Genomic DNA, 25,410 nt, shown 5'->3' with positions numbered 1-25,410 from the left:
TTTAACGGACCCGTTTAACAAACATCTTTTTACTGCATCAACCTAAACTGACATTATTTGCTCTTTTTTCTGCAAATCTATATAGCTGCACAGTAATTCAGTTATAATTTTCGATCAAGACGGACTGTAATATAAAGATACATCAATATTGGAAAACAATGACCACAATTTTTTTTTCGCATCAATTTATAGTGCCAGCATGTCCTCATTTTATTCAAATATTGAATCGTTAAGAAATATCAGTAGTTTTCATACCTCAGACTGACTCTTCTAATAAAATCTTTTGACCGCATCAACCCAAACTGACCATATTTTTTTTAATGTAAATCTATATAGCTGCACAGTAATTCAGTTATAATTTCACATCAAGAGAGACTGTAGTATACAAATTACCGCAATATTGGAAATGAATGACCACAATTTTTTTCTCTGGCATCAATTGAGCATTTCCTTTTTTTATTCAAAATATTGAATCGTAAACAAATATCTGTAGTTTTCATACCTCAGACTGACTTGTGTAATTCAATCTTTTCACCACATCAACCCAAACTGACCATATTTGCTTTTTTATGTAAATCTATATAGCTGCACAGTAATTCAGTTATAATTTTAGGGACTGTAGTACACAAATAACCGCAATATTGGAAATCAATGACCATAATTTTTTTCGCATCATTTGAGAGTGCCAGCATTTCCTCTTTTTATTCAAAATATTGCATCCGAAACACATATCAGCAGTTTCATACCTCAGAATGACTCATGTAACAAAATTAATTGTCTGCATCAATCAAAATTGACCATATTTGACAGCATCAACCAAAACTGACCATATTTGACTGCATCAATCAAAACTTACCATACATGTATGTGCTCTTTTTTTTATGTAAATCTTATAGTCGCATAGTAAATCCATAATATTTTTATGTAGGCAATGGTAGGGATGGATTGAATATTTCAAATGATAGCAATATTGGAACACAATGACTACAAAATTTTGTTTGCATCAATTTATAGTGCCAGCATGTCCTCTTTTTATTCTAAATATTGCATCGTAAACAAATATCAGTAGTTTTCATACCTCAGACTGACCATGCTGACTGGTACAAAAAAAATATTTGTCTGTATCAACCAAAAATTACCATATTATGTAAATATAAATAGCCGCAAAGTAAATAACTTATATTTGATATCAGGATGGATTGTATAATTCAAATGATAGCAATATTGGAAAACAATGACTACAAAAGTATGCTCGCATCAGTTTATAGTGCCAGCATGTCCTCTTTTTATTCAAAATTTTGAATCATAAACTAATTTCAGTTGTATTGATATCACAGACTGACTCATATAAACAAATTATTTGTCCACTTTAACCAAAACTGACCATATTTGACAGCATCAACCAAAACTGACCATATGTGACAGCATCAACCAAAACTGACCATATTTGCACTTTATTATGTAAATCTTAATATATATATATATATATATCTAGCCGCATAGTAATTTACTTACATTGTATAGTTACATATCACGATGGATTGTATTATTCAAATGACAGCAATATTCATGATATTGGAACACATTGACTACAAAAATATTTCAACATCAATTTAGAGAACAAACATGTCCTCTTTTTATTCAAAATAGTGAATCGTAAACAAATTTCAGTAGTTTCGATATATCAGACTGAGTCATTTTAACAAAATTATTTGACCGCATCAACCAAAACTGAACAGATTTACACTTTATCATGTACATATTTATGGCCTCATTGTAAACCAATAATATTTCTATATATATATAAATAGCTATGTCAGGACGGATTATATGATGAAGATGACACCAACGTTGGAACACAATTACTACCATGACTACAAAAGTTTGTCCATATCAATTTAGAGTGCCCATATTTTCTCTCTGTATCCATAATATTATTGATAATTAACCGTCACTAAAGTCAGTGCCTTTCGACTTTTGTGTGACGGGTTGGTCTGTGCATAAATTAGTCGCGCTTGCTGGGGAGTATGATTAAAACTCCTTGGTTGTAGTGACGCACACTACAGAGTCTTCTAGATGGTTCCAATCTACTGCAGTGCGCACAAAGATGGGGGGTTTGGAACTGGTCAGTCTTAGTATTAGGAACTACATGTATGACCGCAAGTTTGTTGTTACGGACTTGTTGGTCTATAATGTTCTCAGTTACAAAATTGTTATATGTTGTACCTCTTATTTGTCGTTTGGGTTTTTTGAAGATGGCAAAGAAGAATGATTGATTTTGTTTGTAGCCTAAAGTCCAGGGGCAAATGTTTCATTCATGTTCAGATCGAGTATATTTTTCTGACGTCCCAGACTCCCAGATATCATTTATAATTGTGATGGGTAAGTCTGTCTAAATTGTCAAATGCCCTTACTGCAGTGACATCACTTAGAACTGTTCTACAGTCCCGACTGATTTAGTCACTTCTGCTGACAGTTCTACTGTTAGAACTGATTTGGACAGTTCTACCCTAGAACTGATCCTGACAATTTTAGACAGTTCTATACTAGAACTGTTCATGACAGTTTTACCTAGAACTGATTTAGTCAGTTCTACCTAGAACTGATTCTGACAGTTCTTCTTAGAACAGTTCTAGGGTAGAACTGTTCTAGGTAGAACTGTTCTAGGAAAGTTTATAACTGTTCTGTGACAGATTATTCTGACAGTTCTAATGAGAGGTTAGAAGTGATCTCCACTGTATACAATTTTGTTTGTGTGAATAAATAAACTATGACATTTGAAGGCTAATTACCAGTCAGTACGTACTTGTTTTCAAAAAAAGTTTTGTATTTGTAAATATGTTTATTAAATATTTAAAGTTTCATTAATTTAGTATAATTTGTTAAACAAAAGATAAACTTATGAAAAAAAGGTCAGTCAGTGTAATTGCTCACAAAATAAACACAAATTTTAGTTACACAATAAAACTGTCAAATCGGCTTTGGTTATTGTTTGTTACCTTTTGTCCTTTATTGATTTTTTGTATGGATCACTGGTGTTGTTTTAACAGTTTCACAGTTCAAATGAGGTCGTGTTAAGGAAAACCAGGTGAACGTTGTAAATTCCCGAGAAGATTATTTACATTTATCTAAGCTGCATTTGTATTCGCGTGTATTCATTTTCGCGGAAATATACCTACCGCGAAATTCGTGAAAATAGGTACACCACTAAAAAGTATATGTACAGTATTTAATAATCAATTGATACTCACAATAAACTTACGAAGTAAAGGCTTTGTTTAGCATACTTAGCCTTTTTATTAGATAAACACATCTTTTTTTTATTTTTGTTTTCTAAAGCAATAGAAAATAAATATTTATTTATCTAGTATTATATTGTTTGCTGGTTTTGATCCTTGAACAATGGACTTTATTGATTAAATATATCTAATACTGAATGCTGAATTTTCAACAATGTATAGCTTAAAGGATATGTTTTTGATAGAAAGATGTGATAGTTTTCTGATCCATACTAAAATCAGTGACCTATTTACAAATGTTTAAAAGACATTTCCTAGATTTCTGGTCTGCGAAGATTAACATTTCTCATTTCTCTCACAGAATTTGAATGAAAGAGCTTCACACTAACTTTTAGAAAGATGTTAGTGCCGTTCGACATCTTAAAGTCGTAAAAACCTTATGAGAATTGAAGTTAAGTAATAAACAAGTTCATTATATTTACAGTTTTCGCATATGTGAGGTTAGAAATAAACATGATGTTACGTAAGCTCTCAAAAATTATATAACAGCTAACGTTAAATTGTACCTAATTTTCCCTCATATCATTCGTATTCACCGTGATTTTTGGAAGATTCATTCATCCATGCAAGTATAAACATGATAAACATAAATTGTTTTATATCTTTTATGTGTCCATTTCTGTCAAAAACGTCGTTTATTCTTTCCCGGTTCGTGAACACCGTGAAGGGGAATTATCGAATCTGAATGATGTCAACACTGACATGTCGCCGCAAAAATACTTGTGTATTTATTCGAGCGTCTCTGATGAGTCTTTTGTAGACGAAACGCGCGTCTGGCGTATTAAAAAAAAAATTAGTACTGGTATCTATGATGAGTTTATTTATAAATTTATTAAAATTGTATAGGAGTACCCTTTAATATAAATGATGTAAATTGATCTCCTTAAAATTTGGGATATATATTCTTGAAAAGCTGATAAACACCGAGATTAAATTAACATAATTATTAATTGTGGAAGGTGTATTGTACCATGGTGTATAGTGTAAAGGGGAATACTGTAACAGTGTAATGTGCGATCGAAAATGGTGTGAATGTACAGTGTGCGACATTCAAAACGATATATATTGATACGAACTGATTTTTGATTTTATACATTAAATTGTGATACAAATTCGATTTTTAAAATATATAAATAATTTTGTAGTCGCACGCTTTCTTTGTTTTTGTATGTTGTATGATGCAAAGGTGGTCGGAGGGCAGAAAGATAATCAAACAAAAGGATTTGTCTGTAAAAAAATTCTGTTATTTCATTAATAAATACTACCAGACTAAGAGAATATTCATTGTTAAGGTTAAACTGAGTCTGAATTTATTCCTAATAATTATAGAATAATGATCAACATTGTAAATGTATACGTGCATTATGTTTCACATGTTTGATCAGTCTTTACATTTATGAAAATTATTTGTAACGTATGAGCACCAATAAACAGGAATGCGTACCCAAAATTAGCTAAATATCTAAATTTTGAACGTCGTGAATGAAAAGAATACGGCGTAATTCTAATTCAAAAGGGAATTTTAAGTATTTGCACCTCACAAAAAAGCAATTAATGTTTTACAACATAAATCATAACAATATTAAATGCTATCATAATGCCAATTATTTTATGTATAGCAATATGTTCATAATCTTTAAAAAGAATCTGAGATTCATTTGATAAATAAAATGTCCATCTGTAAATCTTTGACATTTGTATTTATTTATATCATATTCAAGCTATTTTCGGAGAAAAAGTTCACAAGCAGGAATGTATGTTTTTTATACAATTTCAATTCTTTTTTTTCCTTTCTTTTATTAGTTAAACCTTATAGCATCTAAATATGTGTACTATGATACGATTTTGAAAACTGTATTCATTGTGTGTTGACCAGCTATACTACAGATGTCTTGATTCATTCACATTATACACCCTGTCCATACGCACACTATCAGTTTGCATTCACAAAATTTCCGGATAAAATGTCAATGAATCCGGAGTCAAAATACTTGAGATAGGTAGTTTGACATCTGAATTCAACTATTATATTAGTATATTTAATGACGTAAATGCATATAAGTGCACATGCTTTCTATTTACCATTTTGCGCTAAAATACTGTTTTCAGGCTTAAGTATTAATTTCACCCGCGAATGTGATTTTTCTCTTTTTTTTTCTATCTAAGGAAAAGGTAACTTAAATTCGTACTGCATTTAGTTTTTTTTTTTTAAACTATTTGCATTCGAGCGTCACTGATGATTCTTTGTAGACTTGACTCGCGGCTGGTGTACAATATATTAATTCTGGTATTTTTCATATCTACATGGCTAATCTAAATAGATTCTTGTGATAGTATGACTGTGTATTTATTCATAAAACGTCTGAAAACAAGATATTCTTCAAACCAAAGTTTCCCTGTAGAATATTTGGATTTATTGAAGAAATTCAGGAAATCTTTAAAATTTGAGATGTTTTATGTGACCAAAGTTAGTCTATATAAGAGGTCCAAATGAACATAGTGTGTTAGTCTTAAGAAATATATACGAAAAAATCTGAAACATTGCATGCCACAGGGTTTCACTTCACATGGAAAATGTATCTATACAATATATATCGAGTTGATTATATGAAGGACACTCAATATAAAGATATGATATATAAAAAATATGCATCAAGATTATAAAGCAAACTGAGTGTCCTAAATTTATATTTTTATTGGTTTGTACAAACTGGGATTTGCAATAGGTGTATGCAAAAAAGTTATGTATAATCCCAAGAGACAAATGAAATAGTCGATCTTTAAAATGTATATTCAAATAGTAGCTGTACATATACACTTTTTTCTTTTCACAACTATCCACCATTACTTTCAACTGTCTTGTGCAAGAATTTTCACATTATTACAAATTTTAATACAGTCAGGTGGTTTAACTTCATCATTTTCTCCGCCAATCACTCAATTCAAATGGAAACAAAAATTCAGCAACAATCTTTTGTTGACCAGTCAGCGATCTGAGGTTCACGTATTGCTATTCTTTTTGTAAAAAAGCCACTTGATTTAAGATGTCAAAAGTACTTTAGTATGGCAGATTTAGCGAGTCTAGCGTACACACTGTACGCCTGGTATCTTTGATGATATTTGTTTAACTAATTTAGCGTATTTTTAGTCTATTTTAGCTGACTTTGCAACTATTTTTTATACGATTTTCCAATTTTATTTTTATAACAAAGATATATATTCATTCGTATATTTAACGAGATTAACTTGTGAACACATTAAACATGTTCACCACATTGTAAATAAAAAAGAAGGCATAAGAAATATTTCTATACCTCATTGGTAGTCTTTACTTGCTTTCCATAGGTTTAAGTACTCTCAATTTTTCAAACGACATATTGGCAAAGTCATATTGGCACAGCTACATAAGTTCGACTTCGAAAACATTTTGTCTTTCTGTATTAAACTCGTTTATCCCTTTATGAACTTATACAAGCTTAATTATAACGACCACATTACCACAACAGTGTTATATTGTTTCACTCATTCAATCAGTTAGTCTTTATTTCCATCTTTTCGTCTTTTTTCTGTCTGTTCCTCTATCCGCCTGTTTTACATATCAATTACACTTGACTAAATATCTAACCACTACTTCACAGTGAGACCCTGACAAAAACCGATACTAACGAAATTGTGGAAAATGTGGAATATATTAAGTTTGTTTTGTTAAAAATCATATCAATGATAAATATTGTGCTAGCTATAATTATAACTATTTATTCACCATTTTGTTTTAGCTTGCATTAGCAGACGTGGTATATAATCCGGGACAATCAGGTATATTTTTTGTCAGATGTTATGAAATTGAAGAACAAAAATCGTAAATGTCTATTGTTTATTGAAACTACTTAAATAATTACTGTTATGATTTAATCCGTTAATGCTTGAAAACGCATCTTGAATATTATGTTATGTCTTTTTCAACACTAACCGAAAAAAATAAAAAAATCAAACGCAAGGTTTCAGAGAAATTTACTTAGCTAGCGGCACGGAGGGGTAATAAAAAATGAATGTTTTTATTATAAAGTAGAAAGGGTTGCTTCCATGTATTCTTTTTAATTTAAAATGTCTATAGATCTGTTATCCCATGACTTTTTTCTTATTATAAAAATGTTGGTGAGATCACTTTCATAGAAAATGTCCATTCAATTACGACAGGAAATTATCGTTAACGATATTGTTTTGTTGTATTAATTCAAAATAAACACCAGGCAGTCCATGTTTTCTTATTAGCTCACTTTTTCAAATGAAATATGAGCTTTTGCCGTCCGTCCGGTGTAATCTATTTCAAACATTTTCTTAACATATTCCAACTAAACCTATGCTGAATGATCCTTATGGTATTTAAAATGCAATTTGTGTTTTATTGTATATTTCGTAAAAAAACATGGATGTCAGGCTAAACATAGAACATAGGGGTAAAACGCAATTTTTGGCATTTATCTCAAAAACTAAAGCAGTTAAAAATATCTGACATGTAGTATAAATGTTCATCATGTCAAGTTCTATCAGCCCTGATATGTTCAGATGAATATAACAACATTGTTAAATCTCAGGACTTTTTGAAGCTTTTGTTTATTATCTTAAATATTATTATAAATAAAGACAACCTATAAACAGTAAAAATGTTAAGCAAAGTAAGATCTGTAAATGATCGGGTTTAAGGACTAATATTGTCAAATGACCATTAAAGATGTTCGCTACTCAGTTTCAAAATAAATAGCTTTTAATAAACTAGAATAGATTGATAGGGGATAAATTACGGAATCCAAAAAGCAAAAAAATATATAGAGGTCAATGTGCTTGTTTTCGAAATAATAACCATTTTTCATAGCTTTATCTGTGACAAGTTAAAGTTCTCAAAAAATATTAAAAAATAAATAAGATTTTATAAGACTTTTACAAATGGCTTATAATTATACATGCAAAAGATTTATAAAAAGAAAAATGGGATTCAAAGGGCAAAATTTGTTAAGGCATTCAAATGGATAAAACCAGAGGATTGCGAAAATCTGACAAAAATTCCAAAACATGAAAAGCGAACATCCTTAAGGAATTAATGACAGTTATAAAGAATTTTGAACAATTTGTTTATCAGGTTTTTCTCATTTAAAAAATCGTCTCCTCTGAAACTGCTAATTTAAAACCAATCTAAACCAAGTTGAAGCTGAATGGTTCTTAGGTTATCTAGGATTGTTTTATTTTCTGTTTTCTCTGAAAACATGACCGCCATGGCTAAAAATAGAACATATGGTAAAATACAGGTTTTTACTTAAATCACAAAAACTAAAGCATTTAGCAATGTTTAGAGCAAATCAAACAAGAAAATAAAGTATTCATTAGGTCAAGGTCTACCTGCTCTGAAATAATAAGCCACATCGGGAATCTGGCTTTTTGGCTCCTGCATTGATGGTTTTATAGCCAGACTATTTGCTGAATATTAAAATGAAGATTCAAGTCGATATAAAGTTAAACAATTTAATAAACGATCCAACTAGAATATAAACGATGTTACAATATTGAGTCCGGTGTTAAGGGTTTAAGAACCTATCCAAAACTGAATATAAATTATTTCTCAGAAGTATATAAAACAGAATAATAAAGAAATACATGTAATTAGGGATTAAGCAATTATTGTCCATTGTATAGATAATCTGCTAAACCTGTGTTTGACACGTAGATACGAAGTCCATTATCGGATTAGCAGACACATATATTTTAAACCAAAAGATAATTGTGTGGTAATATTTGAGTTCATAATGACAATTAAAAGATATAATAATTAGAGTCAGAAATATCATAGTCCAAATAATTAACATGCTATTCATCCGGTCATAGTTTTAAGGAAATGTTGCAGTTTTCAATTTTCATCCTGAATATTATAATAAATACAGATACACTGTAAACAGCAAACATGTCCATCAAAGTGCTACAAATAGGTCTATATGATCAAAATACTCAATTGGCCCCTTAAAGTGTTATTGCCCTTATAAGACCATTTATCATGATTTGAAAATTTAATTCGCTTACTGTAAAATAAATATTCGCCTTTGCAACTGGCGAATCAAGTTCAGCTTAACTTTGAATGAATGAGTTTCAGTGTAATAGGAATATATTTTGTATTTCTTCTTTCCTTGTACTTCAAAAAGCAGGGGTAAAATGACAATATTAAGCCACGGATTGAACATCAAAAATAATCATTGATGAAAGATTCCAGCCAAAATTAACAGATGATGGATAAAGGTTCTAATACGGCCTCTTGTTTATATTACACATGAATAATCTATGTATCATATTTCTGAAAAAAATAATACCGCTATAAATACCAAATAAGGAAAAATACAACATATACTTTTGGTGAACAAACACTGCGTCTTGATTATATTAAGAAAATAACACAATATAAACTAAATTTAAAAAAATGAATAAAAAAGATATGCCATTCACTGTGTAGATGTTTCAATGAACAACGCTCTTAAATTGCAGTATGGACAGAGGCTATCGACATACTAAAGGCTACTTTTATGAAAAAAAGAAAATAGCTAGGGTAAGAGGAATGTTTGCTTCAACAAATACAGTTACGTTCACAAAGTGGTTACCTGCTAATTTTCCTGTGGAAGGTGTTATGTGTGGTTGTGGAAGACACCTAAAAACGCCAAACTCGCTGTTAGTTCACTTACGACGGAAAAGCTCTGCCGACCGAAAAAATGTTAAGTTATTCAAAAAGGGAATATAATCAAAATAATATTAATGGTTTTGGAGACGTTACATAGTGCCATGCATATCTTATTCTGAATACATTAACGACGACTGAACATAAAAAGAATATCAAAGTGCATTATATTAACAATTCTTTAACGAGATTAATACCACAGTGGATATGTTTCATGTTTGACAATATTTTATAGACGCTTGTTCAATTCAAATGTCATCACACAGTTTTACATAATAAAGATACAAAAGTTGTATCTTGTACTTTTATTCTCCAATACATTTGATGAAATCAATTCATTTGCAACTTATCATCGATTATAATATCTTAACTGCAAACACAGCAGATTGATGGAAAAGAAAAAAGACTGTCTTTCATTCCGTTTTTCGGAATTCAACTTTTTGTGTTTGAAAGGGTTTAATTCATGCAATCTGATAAAAATACAGCCTCTGTCCGACATTTTCTTATTATGATATGAAAGCGATTTCTATTTAAATACCTTTCGGGGTTTTTTGCTTTTTTATTGATTATACTGGATGAGTTTGCCATTTGATGAAGGACTTTTTCGTTTTGAATTTTCCTTCGACTTCGGTATTTTTTTATATTCTACATTTTACTGACTTTTTGGCGGATATGTTAAGTACCAAAAGAGAAATACAACGATATCTTGTCAGATCATTGTAATATAAGCAAATCTAAGACATAGGATGTTATATAATCCCGATCAGAGACTGGGTTAGGTAATTAATGGATTAAATGATGTTTTACCTGATAATGTATTTTTTGTTTCTTTTTGTTGTTCATGGTCTTGAAAAATTGCGTTTTTTCATTCAATTTCCAAATCACGTCATCATTAGGCTCAGATAATGTACATGCTGTATACACCAAAGAATCTTTAAATAATCATAAGAAACAGTAAGCAATATTTTAGTATGTGATATGGAATAATTGTCAATGAGAAACACTATCTACAATAGTCAGAACGAAGTGGAAGCAAGCAACTATGGGTTCTTGTCAAACCATGAACAAAGGGCAACACCCAAACAGCACAGTAAAAGAAACTTCAAATAATTTGAAATCATGACAATGCCGTCGTAGAAAAAACATGATAGCAAGACATTAAACAGTACACAACAAATAATATACATGATATAGAACACGTAAAGAGAAAAACAATTATCCCGTCATGAAACGGACAGCTTTCATGTGCTCCATTAGGATGAGATAATCCTGATGCATATGCGACACCCGGGTGTTATATCTGTTTTGTCATGCATGTAAGTACAAACCGGGGGATCATTCTTTTTCAGTAAATCATTATCCAAGAAATGACGATAGGATTGTGTTTTCATCAATTGGAACAAATCCATCGCCCTGTCTGAAACAAAACAAAAACAGCCAACGGATTCATGCTGGCGTCTGTTAACATTTTGAAGTTTCAATTTCAAATTTACCACTCGGTGTGGTGTTAGTGTCTCACATGTAATTAACTAAACAAAATTACATTCCCATCTCAATGTTTACATGTAGTTTACATCATGTTTTGCCTACATGCAAACACTAGTCAATGTAGGCCTTGTGTAGTTTAAGTGTACACTAAACTAGGCATTTAGAACATCAATTTTGCCATATGTATTTAAAGAAGAAACGATTTTTTAATAAAAATTGATATTTATAACAAATAATAATAAAGTTCTTTACAGAAACATTTGTATTAACTTTATTTTTTGGTGTTAATAAAACACATAACGTAGCTTTATTAACCCCTTATCAAGACTCAAAGCATCATCATTTCAGAACAAATAATTCATTTGAAAAGTTCTTCCCGAATTGACTGGACATACACTGAAATATTTGCCATTGGTCTTACTCAAACAACGATTCACTCATAAATGCATTACTAAAAAAAGTGTGAGGTAAATTGTTTTGTTTGTCTAGTTTCTCAGATCCGTTAAAATACACTTAGAAATATATAGAAAAAACATTATCCCCTCCTTTTGCCAAAGACTCATAGGAGAACAAATACCAACAACAGAAAAAGAAACAAACATAAAAGATAGGAATGTAGTGATCATCTCAATCCTTTTTCTTCGTCTGTAAGATGACAATGACGCAGCCTACGTTTTCTAATGCGTTACCGATACATGTCATTTTAGCGGTATTTTCAGCATTGCAATACAGGGGTTTTAAAATCCATATCACACTTTTCTTAAAGTGTCGCGTACGAAGTCAGGAATATGGTAGTTGATATTAATAGTACGCTTCTTTGCAGTTTTGCGTTTGCGCAGGGACGTTAAGGGCTTTTCAAGAAAATTCCAATCTTTATACACAGCAAAATTCATATTGAACTCAAAGTTGATTTTCTCTGTATAAAGGCCAAAATGTACGTCAAAGGCGAAAACAGGGGTAAAAGGGTCTATCATGGATTTCCTCCCAAACTTGTATTCATAAAAAACATAGATAAACAGTGTCACATTTCCCATAAATATCAAAGAAGCTAGTGCACGATGACATCGGATCGTCCTGGTTTTTGGCTTCCTGAAATCAAAATAACTTATTTTACTTGAAAATTGCTGTGAAGATTCCTTTATTCAAACGCTATAAAACTAGGCAAAGCAATTAAAAAAACGAACTGTGGCCTTTCCACCTGTACAAAAATGAAGTGGTTTAGTATAGCTCTTACACCTGCCCTTTTTAATCAAATTGGATCGGCTGCCGGAAAAACTAAGTGATTTTTTTTGTATTACCGCGATGCGTTTCATATTTTATAACGACATGCTGGAGCAAATGCACTATTATTCTTTTTATGCTTGTCATGCATGCTCAAGTTTATGAAGGATCAAATTGAGAACTGCATTTCTTCAGATAATTTGAAATGTGACAAGCTGGATTTTCAAACTACTTGATAATAATCCTCAAGTAATTTGCATTTCACCTGTGGTGTATTATCGCAAATGACAGAAGCGGATTCATGTGTGTTCGGGCCAACTTTTGGAGCAACCATTATATGGTTAATGCATACGCTTTTTACATGTCGTACTCCAAACGTCGCTTAAGTGTTATAGGCAACATCCCCTTCTTTTTGGATTCCGGACCAGTTACCTTCTGTAGTTCTCATTTTGCATTTGCAAGTGAAAGTTTATTATACAAAATATTAACATACTAGGTCTGTCCTAATGAATGTATATTGTGAACCTTTATCATTTTTTTATTTCACTTATATTCTTTGTTTGTTCTTCGTCATTGATAATGTTACAAATATAAATACAAACTTCCTACCCGCATATACATATTCAGATTTAACTTGTTATCAGTCCAAAGTGAGAACTGGTATCGATTTGAAAATCATGATTGGGAGGTATTTTTGACGGCTGATTTTTTTAATTCTGAATATTCATTTTCACCAGCCAGCCTTATGACTGGCTTGCTAACGTTTTATTTTGTTCCGAATGATATCCTGCATTGGAAGGACAGAAAATTCCTTTTCATCCCGTCTGGAGTAATTTCTTTCTCTTTATAACTTTTTTGGTAAAATGTTCTACCCACTTTTCTAAATTATTTGGAATATTCAAAATACTCCAAACGTCGCTTAAGTGTTATAGGCAACATCCCCTTCTTTTTGGATTCCGGACCAGTTACCTTCTGTAGTTCTCATTTTCCATTTGCAAGTGAAAGTTTATTATACAAAATATTAACATACTAGGTCTGTCCTAATGAATGTATATTGTGAACCTTTATCATTTTTTTATTTCACTTATATTCTTTGTTTGTTCTTCGTCATTGATAATGTTACAAATATAAATACAAACTTCCTACCCGCATATACATATTCAGATTTAACTTGTTATCAGTCCAAAGTGAGAACTGGTATCGATTTGAAAATCATGATTGGGAGGTATTTTTGACGGCTGATTTTTTTAATTCTGAATATTCATTTTCACCAGCCAGCCTTATGACTGGCTTGCTAACGTTTTATTTTGTTCCGAATGATATCCTGCATTGGAAGGACAGAAAATTCCTTTTCATCCCGTCTGGAGTAATTTCTTTCTCTTTATAACTTTTTTGGTAAAATGTTCTACCCACTTTTCTAAATTATTTGGAATATTCAAAATACTCCAAACGTCGCTTAAGTGTTATAGGCAACATCCCCTTCTTTTTGGATTCCGGACCAGTTACCTTCTGTAGTTCTCATTTTGCATTTGCTAGTGAAAGTTTATTATACAAATTATTAACATACTAGGTCTGTCCTAATGAATGTATATTGTGAACCTTTATCATTTTTTTATTTCACTTAATATATTCTTTGTTTGTTCTTCGTCATTGATAATGTTACAAATATAAATACAAACTTCCTACCCGCATATACATATTCAGATTTAACTTGTTATCAGTCCAAAGTGAGAACTGGTATCGATTTGAAAATCATGATTGGGAGGTATTTTTGACGGCTGATTTTTTTAATTCTGAATATTCATTTTCACCAGCCAGCCTTATGACTGGCTTGCTAACGTTTTATTTTGTTCCGAATGATATCCTGCATTGGAAGGACAGAAAATTCCTTTTCATCCCGTCTGGAGTAATTTCTTTCTCTTTATAACTTTTTTGGTAAAATGTTCTACCCACTTTTCTAAATTATTTGGAATATTCAAAATGACAAACCAGCATTACCAATGGGGGATACCATTCCCCTCTCTAGAATGAGCGACTGATAATATTTGCACTTGCGATCCACTTGTGGTAAGGTTAAGCAGCTGCGACATCAAGTACCCAAGAAAAAGTATGTGTTGCATTTTTCTTTTTGTAATCAGTTCTTCATTTTAATTGTTAACTCTATTCGGTCCTTTTTTTTATAAGTTATCCTGACTTTTTTTACATGAATTGTTATTCAGCCTTTTTGTTTGGCAAAGTTGCTCATACTGACTTTTTTTACCCAAAACTCGTCCTGTCTTTTTCTGAAATATCATTCTCGCTCACCCCTTCCCCGTCCCTCCCTTAACCTTATAGTTTGTAACCTCTCAATACATAGTTCCTTTATACCCGCGTCCACCAATAAAAATGAATAGCCTAGATTGAGCAAAAGTGCTAAAGTGGTATTCAACACAATCAATCAATTGTTTTTACATTATAAAGTGCATATATAATGTGGAGGTCTATCGCAAAGCATAAATGATAATGATAGATCTAAAATTGCGATTCGGCCTTATGCAATTTATAAATTGTTTTTATATTTGTATGTTTTTTTCACTATTGCAGGTATTTTGTTGTCAATTTCTATCCTAGTATGACTTCTGTCAGAAACTGTTTTATCAGTGGTGTAAAATGTAATCATTGCCGACACAACGCAGGAGAATGAAGCAAGGTTATTTTGGAGAGATGATGATGATGATGATGATGATGATGATGATGATGATGATGATGATGATGATGATGATGATGATGATGATGATGATGATGATGATGATGATGATGATGATGATGATGATGATGATGATGATGATGATGATGATGATGATGACTTAAATGAATAAACTTGTCATACATCGTAGACAAAAAAATGTTTAATTCATTTCCATCAACACTTGTCATACATCGTAGACAAGACATTGTTATTTCTTGCATCAAAGACAAGATAACTATAATTAAAGTAACTTTCCAACTTCCTCAATTTAAATAAACAATAAAATAACTAAACAGAATTCAAGTAAAGTGTTGTGTTCACTGTTTGGAACAGGTGCGTATATACTAGGGTCAAGGTCACTGGCCATCTCTGGTCTGGTGGTTATGATTTGTTTGTTTAAACATAGATATTACATTACGCCTCATAGAGAAGTTAAGCTTATTCATTTCTTGAGACCTAAAGGCGAAATATGAATAAGAATCAACTGTACATACATTCTACGTAATATAACGGCACTATTGAATGTGCTTTACTTTTGCTGAAAAAAATAACTAAAAAAGTAGACACGTAAAACAATCTTATCCTAAAGTAAATGCTAATAAAATGACGTTTTTCTTTTGCAAGGAGAGTCTTTAATAAGTCGAAACTGATGATAAGGTTTGCCAAACACTAGATAAGCACTTTTGTAAAAAGATTCTTTCAATGAACATATCAATCATGATTTGATTTTTCAGACAAGAAGTCGTAAACGCATTCGAACACATATATCTGCATTCGAGGTTGCTGACTATTTTTGTAAAAAAATATAGATGAACAAATTTAGTATTTCAATTGTTCATTACTAACTTACTTCATTAATATTCAATTATTGACTCGTTTTGTTCTTAATTTCAGGAGAATTTTCAAACTTGTAGAATAATCTCACAACATCAGAAGCAAAACTTTTGGCGAGTTTTTAAACAGGTATATTCGAATGACTGTCAGAAAAAAGAAAATCGTCGAAATCAAGATAATCAATTGTAGATTTATTCTTCCTAACATAACGGCACTATTGAATGTCGTCTACTTTTGCTGAAAAATTTACCTAAAAAAAAAAGGCTCGTAAAACAGTCTTATCCAAAAGCAAATGCTAATAAAGTGATGTTTTTTTCCTTTTCAAGGAGAGGTTTTAAACAGTCGAAACTAGTTACAAGGTATACACCAAAATAAATAAGCACTTTTATGAAAAGATGCTTTCAATAAACATAACAATGGAAACTTCATATTTCAGACAATTGGTCGTAAACGCATGCGAACGTATATATCTGCATTCGAGGTTACTGATAATTTTTTGGTAAAAAAATATAAATGAACTTATACAAAGTTAGTGTATACTGTTTTCCATTGTATAATGATTACTATCTGCATTGATATTCAATTATTGACTTTTTTTCTATTATTAATTTCAGTAGAATTTCCAAACTTATGGAATACCCTTACAACATAAGAATCAAAACTTTTGGCGACTTTTATTGTTTGTTTTATAGAGATTAACATAATAACACAATGTTCACTGCTGTGCCTCTATTTTTAACATTTTTACTTATTATGTCTGTTTGTTTTGTTAAATTTTTTATAAGACAATCATACAAGTGAGAGGTTTACCTAGCTTTAAAACCAGGTTTAATCCACCAGTTTTTATAAAAGAAAATGCATGTACTAAGTCATGATTATGACAGTTGATGTTGATTGGTTTGATATGGTCATTATTTTCTATTGTACTTTGATTACTATCTTCATTAATATGCAATCTTTCACTATTTTCTATTATTAATTTCAGGAGCATTTCCAAACTTATGGAATGATCTAACAACATCAGGGTCAAAACATTTGGAGACATTTACAAAAGGTTTATTCGAATGACTGCTAGAATAAACTATACATCAATATCAAGATAATCAACTGTACATTTATTCTACCTAATATAACGGCACTATTGAATGTAGTTCACTATTGCTTAAAAAAATATGAAAAAAGTAGGCACGTAAAATAGTCTTTCCTATAAACAATTCTGAATAAAATGACGTTTTCTTTTGCAAGGAGAGTCTATAAAAAGTTGAAACTAGAGGAAAAGTATGCACAAAAATATATAAGCACGGTTATAACAAAATTATTTCAATGAACATAACAATGGTAGGGTCATTTTTCAGACAATTAGTCTTAAACGCATTCGAAAACATATATGTCTATATAACTTTTTGTCTATATGTCTGTTGTTTGTCTATATGCCTTTTTGTGTTTCTTTCTTATATATAATGTGGCTTTGTACTTATACATACCTCACTGTCATAAAAGTGAGAGGTTTAGCTAGCTATAAAACCAGGTTCAATCCACCATTTTCTACATTAGAAAATGCCTGTACCAAGTCAGGAATATGACAGTTGTTATCCATTCGTTTGATGTTTTTGGACTTTTGATTTTGCCTTTTGATTTTTGATTTTCCTTTTTGAATTTTCCTCGGAGTTCAGTATTTTTGTGTTTTTACTTTTTTTTCCCATCATTGTATTATTGTGCAATGGTAAATGTTTGTTAATATATTTGTTTGTTTTATAGGGATTAAGATAATAACACAATGTTGACTGCTGTGCCTCTATTTTTGACATTTTTTACCTGTTTTGCCTGTTTGTTTTGTTCACAAATAGTTGTCAATATAATGGATTTTAATACGACAGTCATACAAAGGAGAGGTTTAACAAGCTTTAAAAGCAATTTAATCAACCATTTTTTATAGAAAGAAAATGCCTGTACCAAGTCAGGAATATGACAGTTGGTGTTCATTGGTTTGGTATGGTCACTATTTTCTATTGTACATAAATTACTAACTTCATTAATGTTCAATTATTGACTCTTTTTATTATTAATTTTAGGAGGATTTCCAAACTTGTGGAATAATCGCACAACATCAGAAGAAAAAGTTTGGCGACTTTTATAAACAGGTAAATTCGATTGACTGTTAGAAAAAAGTAATATATCAAGATCAAGATTATCAACTGTACATGCATTCTATCTAATATAACGGCACTATTAAATGTGGTTTAATTTTGCTGAAAACCAAATAAAAAAGGTATGCACGCAAAACGGTCTTATCCAAAAGCAATTACAAATGAATTGATTTTTTTTCTTCTACTGCAAGGAGAGTCTTTAAAAAGTCGAAACAAGTGACAAAGTATAATAAAAAAGAATAAGTAAAGACTTTTATCAAAAGACGCTTTCAACAAACATCATAAAATTGAGAATGGAAATGGGGAATGTGTCAAAGAGACAACAACTCGACTAAACAAAAAACAACAGCAGAGGGTCACCAACAGGTCTTCAATGTAGCGAGAAATTTCCGCACCAGGAGGCGTCCTTCAGCTGGCCCCTAAACAAATATATACTAGTCCAGTGATAATGAACGCCATACTAATTTCCAAATTGTACACAAGAAACTAAAATTAAAATAATACAAGACTAACAAAGGCCAGAGGCTCCTGACTTGGGACAGGCGCAAAAATGCGGCGGGGTTAAACATGTTTGTGAGATCTCAACCCTCCCCCTATACCTCTAACCAATGTAGAAAAGTAAAATGGTAAGTTCATAGTTCAGACAATTAGTCGTAAACGCATTCAATCAAATATATCTGAGTTCAAGATTACTGATTATTTTTGTAAAAAAATCTAAATGAACTTAAACAAACTAAGTGTACACTTATACAGTGTTCTTTATTCTGTGCATTGACGTCAAACATTTGCTATTTTGAAATAAAAAATACATTTTGCAAATTACTCTGCAATTTTTTAAGTTCATTGTTTGGAAATATGTAACAATCATCTTTTGACATCAACTCATAAAAATCTTTTCTTGAATGCGATTTGAAATTTGTAATATTCGTGAGATTACACATTTTGATTTCATGAGGATATTTAAAAAAAAAATAAGTTTGTGTTAAAATGAGTTAATTTTTCAACAGTTTATATAAATAAAACATTTGTATATGCTTGTTTAAGAAAAAAATATATTTTAATTTCATTGTAAAAAGTATATATTAAAATTGCTGACCTTAAGCATTTTTTGATTTGACTTTACATATTGAAAATGAAAAATGCTCCAACGTGGAGCATTTTTCAATTTGACATCAAATATTGAAAAATGAAAAATGCTCCAATATGGAGCATTTTATATTTTATATTTTGACATTATAAATTGAAAAAAGAAAACTTATTCCGAACATGAGTAGTATTTATATATTATATATATGATAACATTGAGAATAGAAATAGGTAATGCGCAAAAGAGACAGCAATTCGACCAAAGTGCAGACAACAGCCAAAGGCCACCAATGAATCTTTAATAAACCTCTAGTCAACAAACACACATCAATGCGCACAGTAATGCTCATTTCAAAAGAAGTCCGAGTTCGATGTCAGAACAAGTAATGTAGTATATGTATTTGATTTTAACGACATCAATCTCTGTATTACTAAAATATATTACACCATGGTTTTCTGTATCGCAAACTAGTCATTACATTCACTCAATGGTATCAACGGTACAATGACACCATTCGCTAGAAAAAAATACAAATCAACACACAGACATGTTATATGTTCAGATCTACACATCAAATCTTTTTCTGTAACGGTAATATTCTATACAAAACACAAATATGTCGGCATTCACCTCAAAACCTAACCAAACAGGCTTATTCAAAAGGGATACAGTTACGATACTGTCCATAAGAATGGCATATTTTAGTATGAATATTTATTTACTCAATGACATATGGTTTTTGCATTGTAAATAAACAAATTTATTATAAAACAAGTTGTTGGCATAAAACGGTTTATGTTCTTTTCACATATTTTATGATGATATCATACAAAAACCCCGAATGAGAGAGATTATGCTAGAAATTCAGTTGATGAAGACATTATCTTTCAATCAGATTAATTTATGTCTGGAACGGGCATTTCAGTAATTGATAGTAGTCCGTTGTTAATGTATGTATGTATCATTGTCATTTAGCTTAGTTTTGAAATATATTAGGCCCGAAACCACAATCAATTCCTTTATCATTTCTTTATAACGTTTTGTCGCATTAAAAACAAATCTATTTTTTTTTGTTTTGTGTGTGTGTGTGTAATGCACAGTACGTCAAAACAAAAATATCAAGTATACATCATTCACATTTGGTAAATACATATCCATACCCCTTAGGCAATTCAAGAGATGTTCCGAAAAGTGTAATTATACCGTTTTTGTACCTGGCCTAATGACTATTTCCATATAAACATCAGTTAAAATGAAAAATCCAAAAGTTTTATATAAGCTCTCTTCTATCATTTCCACCCCAGAAAAACTAAGAAATCTGAGGAAGGGAAAGAAAAAAATAAAGACAAAATACACTATTATTAAAGGGAACTATATTCGTAGACAACGAAAAGCGGGATCATTAATTGTGGTTTTGGGCCAATAAGATATCTGACTCTGAGTTTTACTGTGCGTGATTTCGTGTCTATGTTTATTCCTCATTGTTTAGAGGTGTTAGACGGTCTAACAATACATATGTATGTCCAAGTCAGGAGCCTCCGTCTTTTGTTAGTCTTGTTTATGTGTTGTCAATTGAATTAATTGTTTTCTAAATATTGGACTTGTGTGTAACTTCTATTTTCAATGCATACGTACACATGTTAAGGGGTCAGCTGCATGAAGCCCGCCTTCGGTCGCAGAAATTTCCCGCTGTGTTGAAGACCGATTGGTGATCTTGAGCTCTTTTTTGCCTTTTGATCGGGTTGTTGCCTTTGTTACACGTTCCACATTACCATTCTTAATGTTATCATACACATTTAAGGATAATTGTCATGTTCCAGACACGTGTAGGTATTCAGTCGTGTGTTCTGCGGGTAAACTAATTAATAAAAATTCACATCTTTTTGGTCATAATTGTACCTTTTAGTATATTTCTCATGTTCAAAATTAGGTGATACACACATAGTGCACACGTATACATAATTAACAAGTTCTTCAAGATGTTTTAAAATACTGTCGACAATTTGAATATTTAAAACACATATATTAAAACAAATTTCATTTCATTCTAGATCTACTCATTAAAAATTAAAAAAAATTATGCAGTTTTGATCATCCTTTTAAATTTTTATATTGCGAAATAATTTCAATTCAAAATGAAACATGCATTTTTTCATTTTTCAACCTTTTAAGTCAAATTACAAAATACTTAATGTCAGCAATTCCAATTTTTCTTCTGAAATGAACTTATATTATTTTTCCTTTCTAAAACAAGCATCTGCAAATCATTTGTTGTATTCAAACTGTTGAAATTTTATCTTTTTTTAATATCCTCGTGAAATCAACAAAAAATAATTCCATATAGATAACAAATTTTAAATATCATTAAGAAAATGATTTTTCAAAAGTCACTTCAAAAGAGTTTTGCCTTATGTTTAAAGTGTGAAGAGCAATTTGCTATATTCATTTTTTTCTGTTAAAAATGCCATTTTTTGGCGTAAATATACACGGTCTTCTGTTGTACATTGATTACCTATAGTACTTCATTTATTTATTATTCAATTATTGACTATTTTTTTATTATTAATTTCAGGAGAATTTCTCAACTTGTGGAATAATCTTTAAACAGAAGAACAAAAACTTTCGGCGACTTTTACAAGGTTTGGACCTACTTAAAAAAAAAACTTTAAGCATAACAAAACCCTGGATTTTTTGTCAAGTAGATAGCTACGAAGCTTCCCTTTTCATCTAGTACGAACAACAGTCTTGCCGTAGAACTTTTTTTATTAACTTTTCTGTAAGGTGGGGTAGGATGTTCGATCCTAACTCTGGATCTAGTTTAATAATAATAAAAAAAAAAATCAAACAATACCCTGGATTTGTTTTCTCAGGTACACCTCATCTACCTTACTTCCCTTTTGCGCATCGTGCAGACAGATGAATTGCCGAAGAACATTTGTTTATTAACTTTTCTGTAAGGGTTGGAGAGGGTGTCAGACCCCTACGTTAGACATACTTGGAAAAAAACTAAGCCGAAGAACATCCTGAACTTTTTCTCAGACAGACCTCAGCAACCTAGCTTCTCTCTGCACCTAGTGAGACAAAAGAGTTGCCGTAGAACATTTTTTTGTAACATGTGGGAACGATATCCGGTCACAACTTTGGACCTACTTTAAAAACAAAATAAGCCGTAAAACACCCTTGATTTTATTCAAGTAGACTTTAGCTACCTAGATTTATTTTCAACCTAGTACGGACAAAAAAATTGCCAAAGAATATTTTTAGTAACTTTTCTGTAAGAGTTGGGAGCGATGTCCTGTCCCAACTTTGGACCTACTTTACAAAAAATAAAAAAAAACTAAACCGTTGAACACCATTGCATTTTTTCAAGTATACCTCAGTTAACCAGCTTCCCTTTACATCTGTTGCGGACAAAAGCATTGCCGAAGAATATTTATTTAATAACTTTTCTGTAATTTGCACCTTGTGCTGTGAAAAGTATGGCAGTTTAACATTGTGTTTAACACTTTTCTGTAAGAATTGGAAAGGGTGTCCAACCCCAACTTTGGACCTACTTAAAACAGAACACAAAACAACACCCCGGATTTTTATTCTCAGGTAGACCGCAGCTACCCAGCCTCTCTTTGCATTTAATCGGACAAAATGATTACCGTAGAACCTTTTTTTATTAATTTTTCTGTAAAAGATGTCCGACCAACTTTGGACCTACTTAAAAAAAAGAATCCGAAAATCACCCTGGATGTTTTCCATTTAGACCACAGTAACCCTTTTTCCCTTTATACCTAGTGCAGACATTGCCGAAGAACATTATTTTATTAACTTTTGTGTAAAGGTGGGGTAGGGTGTTCAAAAACAGACACAAGTTTTGACGTAGAACATTTTTTATTAACTTTTCTGCATGGAAGACTTTAAGGTGAGAAGACTGTCCGACTCAATCCTTGAACCTAAATGAAAAACAATAAATTAAGCCGAAGAACACACTGTGTTTTTTTCTCAAGTAAACCACAGCTACCCGGCCTTCCTTTGCACCTATTGCGGACAAAAGTATTGCCGTACAATATTTTTTATTAACTTTTCTGTAAGGTAGCGGGGTTGGGTGTCTGTTCCTAAATTTGGACCTACGTTCCAAAAAAAAACTGTTCCGAAGAACACCTTGGGTTTCTTCTCCAGTACACCTCAGCTACCCAGCTTCCCTTTGCACCTAGTGCAGACACAAGTATTGCCGTAGAGCATTTTTTATTAACTTTTCTGTAAGTGTAAAATAGACTGTAAGGTAATAAGACTGACGGACTAAATCTTTGAACCTATATAAAAAACAATAAACTAAGCCGTAAAACACACTGTTTTTTTCTGAAGTAGACCACAGCTACACAGCTTCCCTTTGTGCCTATTGCGGTGAATTATTTGACGTCAATATATTTTTTATTAATTTTTCTGTTAGGTGATGGGGTAGGGTGTCCGACATCAATTTTGCACTTTCTTTCAAAAAAAGAAACTAAGCCGAAGAACATCCTGTGTTTTTCTCAAGTAAACCGCAGCTACCCGACCTTCCTTTGCACCTAGTGCGGACAAAAGTATTGCCGTACAATATTTATTATTAACTTTTCTGTAAGGTAGCGGGGTTGGGTGTCTGTTCCTAAATTTGGACCTACGTTCCAAAAAAACACCTTGGGTTTCTTCTCCAGTACACCTCAGCTACCCAGCTTCCCTTTGCACCTAGTGCAGACACAAGTATTGACGTAGAACATTTTTTATTAACTTTTCTGTAAGTGTAAGGTAGACTGTAAGGTAATAAGACTGACGGACTAAATCTTTGAACCTACATAAAAAACAATAAACTAAGCCGTAAAACACACTGTTTTTTTCTGAAGTAGACCACAGCTACACAGCTTCTCTTTGTGCCTATTGCGCACAATTACTTGACGTCAATATTTTTTTTATTAATTTTTCTGTTAGGTGTAGGGGTAGGGTGTCCGACATCAATTTTGCACTTTTTTTCAAAAAAATAAACTAAGCCGAAGAACATCCTGTGTTTTTCTCAAGTAAACCGCAGCTACCCGACCTTCCTTTGCACCTAGTGCGGACAAAAGTATTGCCGTACAATATTTTTTATTAACTTTTCTGTAAGGTAGCGGGGTTGGGTGTCTGTTCCTAAATTTGGACCTACGTTCCAAAAAAAACTGTGCGGAAGAACACCTTGGGTTTCTTCTCCAGTACACCTCAGCTACCCAGCTTCCCTTTGCACCTAGTGCAGACACAAGTATTGACGTAGAACATTTTTTATTAACTTTTCTGTAAGTGTAAGGTAGACTGTAAGGTAATAAGACTGACGTACTAAATCTTTGAACCTACATAAAAAACAAAAAACTAAGCCGTAAAACACATTGTGTTTTTTCTGAAGTAGACCACAGCTACACAGCTTCCCTTTGTGCCTATTGCGGTTAATTATTTGACGTCAATATTTTTTTTATTAATTTTTCTGTTAGGTGATGGGGTAGGGTGTCCGACATCAATTTTGCACTTTTTTTCAAAAAAATAAACTAAGCCGAAGAACATCCTGTGTTTTTCTCAAGTAAACCGCAGCTACCCGACCTTCCTTTGCACCTAGTGCGGACAAAAGTATTGCCGTACAATATTTTTTATTAACTTTTCTGTAAGGTAGCGGGGTTGGGTGTCTGTTCCTAAATTTGGACCTACGTTCCAAAAAAACTGTGCGGAAGAACACCTTGGGTTTCTTCTCCAGTACACCTCAGCTACCCAGCTTCCCTTTGCACCTAGTGCAGACACAAGTATTGCCGTAGAACATTTTTTATTAACTTTTATGTAAGTGTAAGGTAGACTGTAAGGTAATAAGACTGACGGATTAAATCTTTGAACCTACATAAAAAACAATA

At 31.7% G+C, this 25,410-nt stretch overlaps 1 protein-coding gene across 4 annotated transcripts in view; it reads left to right on the top strand.

Annotated features, from left to right (window-relative positions):
• The window catches only part of LOC143071140 (uncharacterized), a 433,270-nt gene that overhangs the window by 394,099 nt on the left and 13,761 nt on the right, over window positions 1-25,410 (top strand). For 2 of the 4 annotated variants that reach the window (XM_076245290.1, XM_076245283.1), the window contains exons 6-10: window positions 7,076-7,115; window positions 16,343-16,411; window positions 17,268-17,336; window positions 18,355-18,423; window positions 22,089-22,155. In XM_076245290.1, coding sequence (XP_076101405.1) covers window positions 7,076-7,115; window positions 16,343-16,362 — 60 coding nt within the window. In that variant the 3' untranslated portion in view covers window positions 16,363-16,411; window positions 17,268-17,336; window positions 18,355-18,423; window positions 22,089-22,155. Of the gene's footprint in view, window positions 1-7,075; window positions 7,116-9,824; window positions 10,305-16,342; window positions 16,412-17,267; window positions 17,337-18,354; window positions 18,424-22,088; window positions 22,156-25,410 lie in introns of those variants that run through there. The other 2 variants (XM_076245277.1, XM_076245300.1) reach the window with 1 other exon arrangement.

Source organism: Mytilus galloprovincialis, chromosome 1 (assembly GCF_965363235.1).
Source record: "Mytilus galloprovincialis chromosome 1, xbMytGall1.hap1.1, whole genome shotgun sequence".
NCBI classification, from domain to species: Eukaryota; Metazoa; Mollusca; class Bivalvia; order Mytilida; family Mytilidae; genus Mytilus; species Mytilus galloprovincialis.
This window is presented reverse-complemented; position numbering and strand designations above follow the sequence as displayed.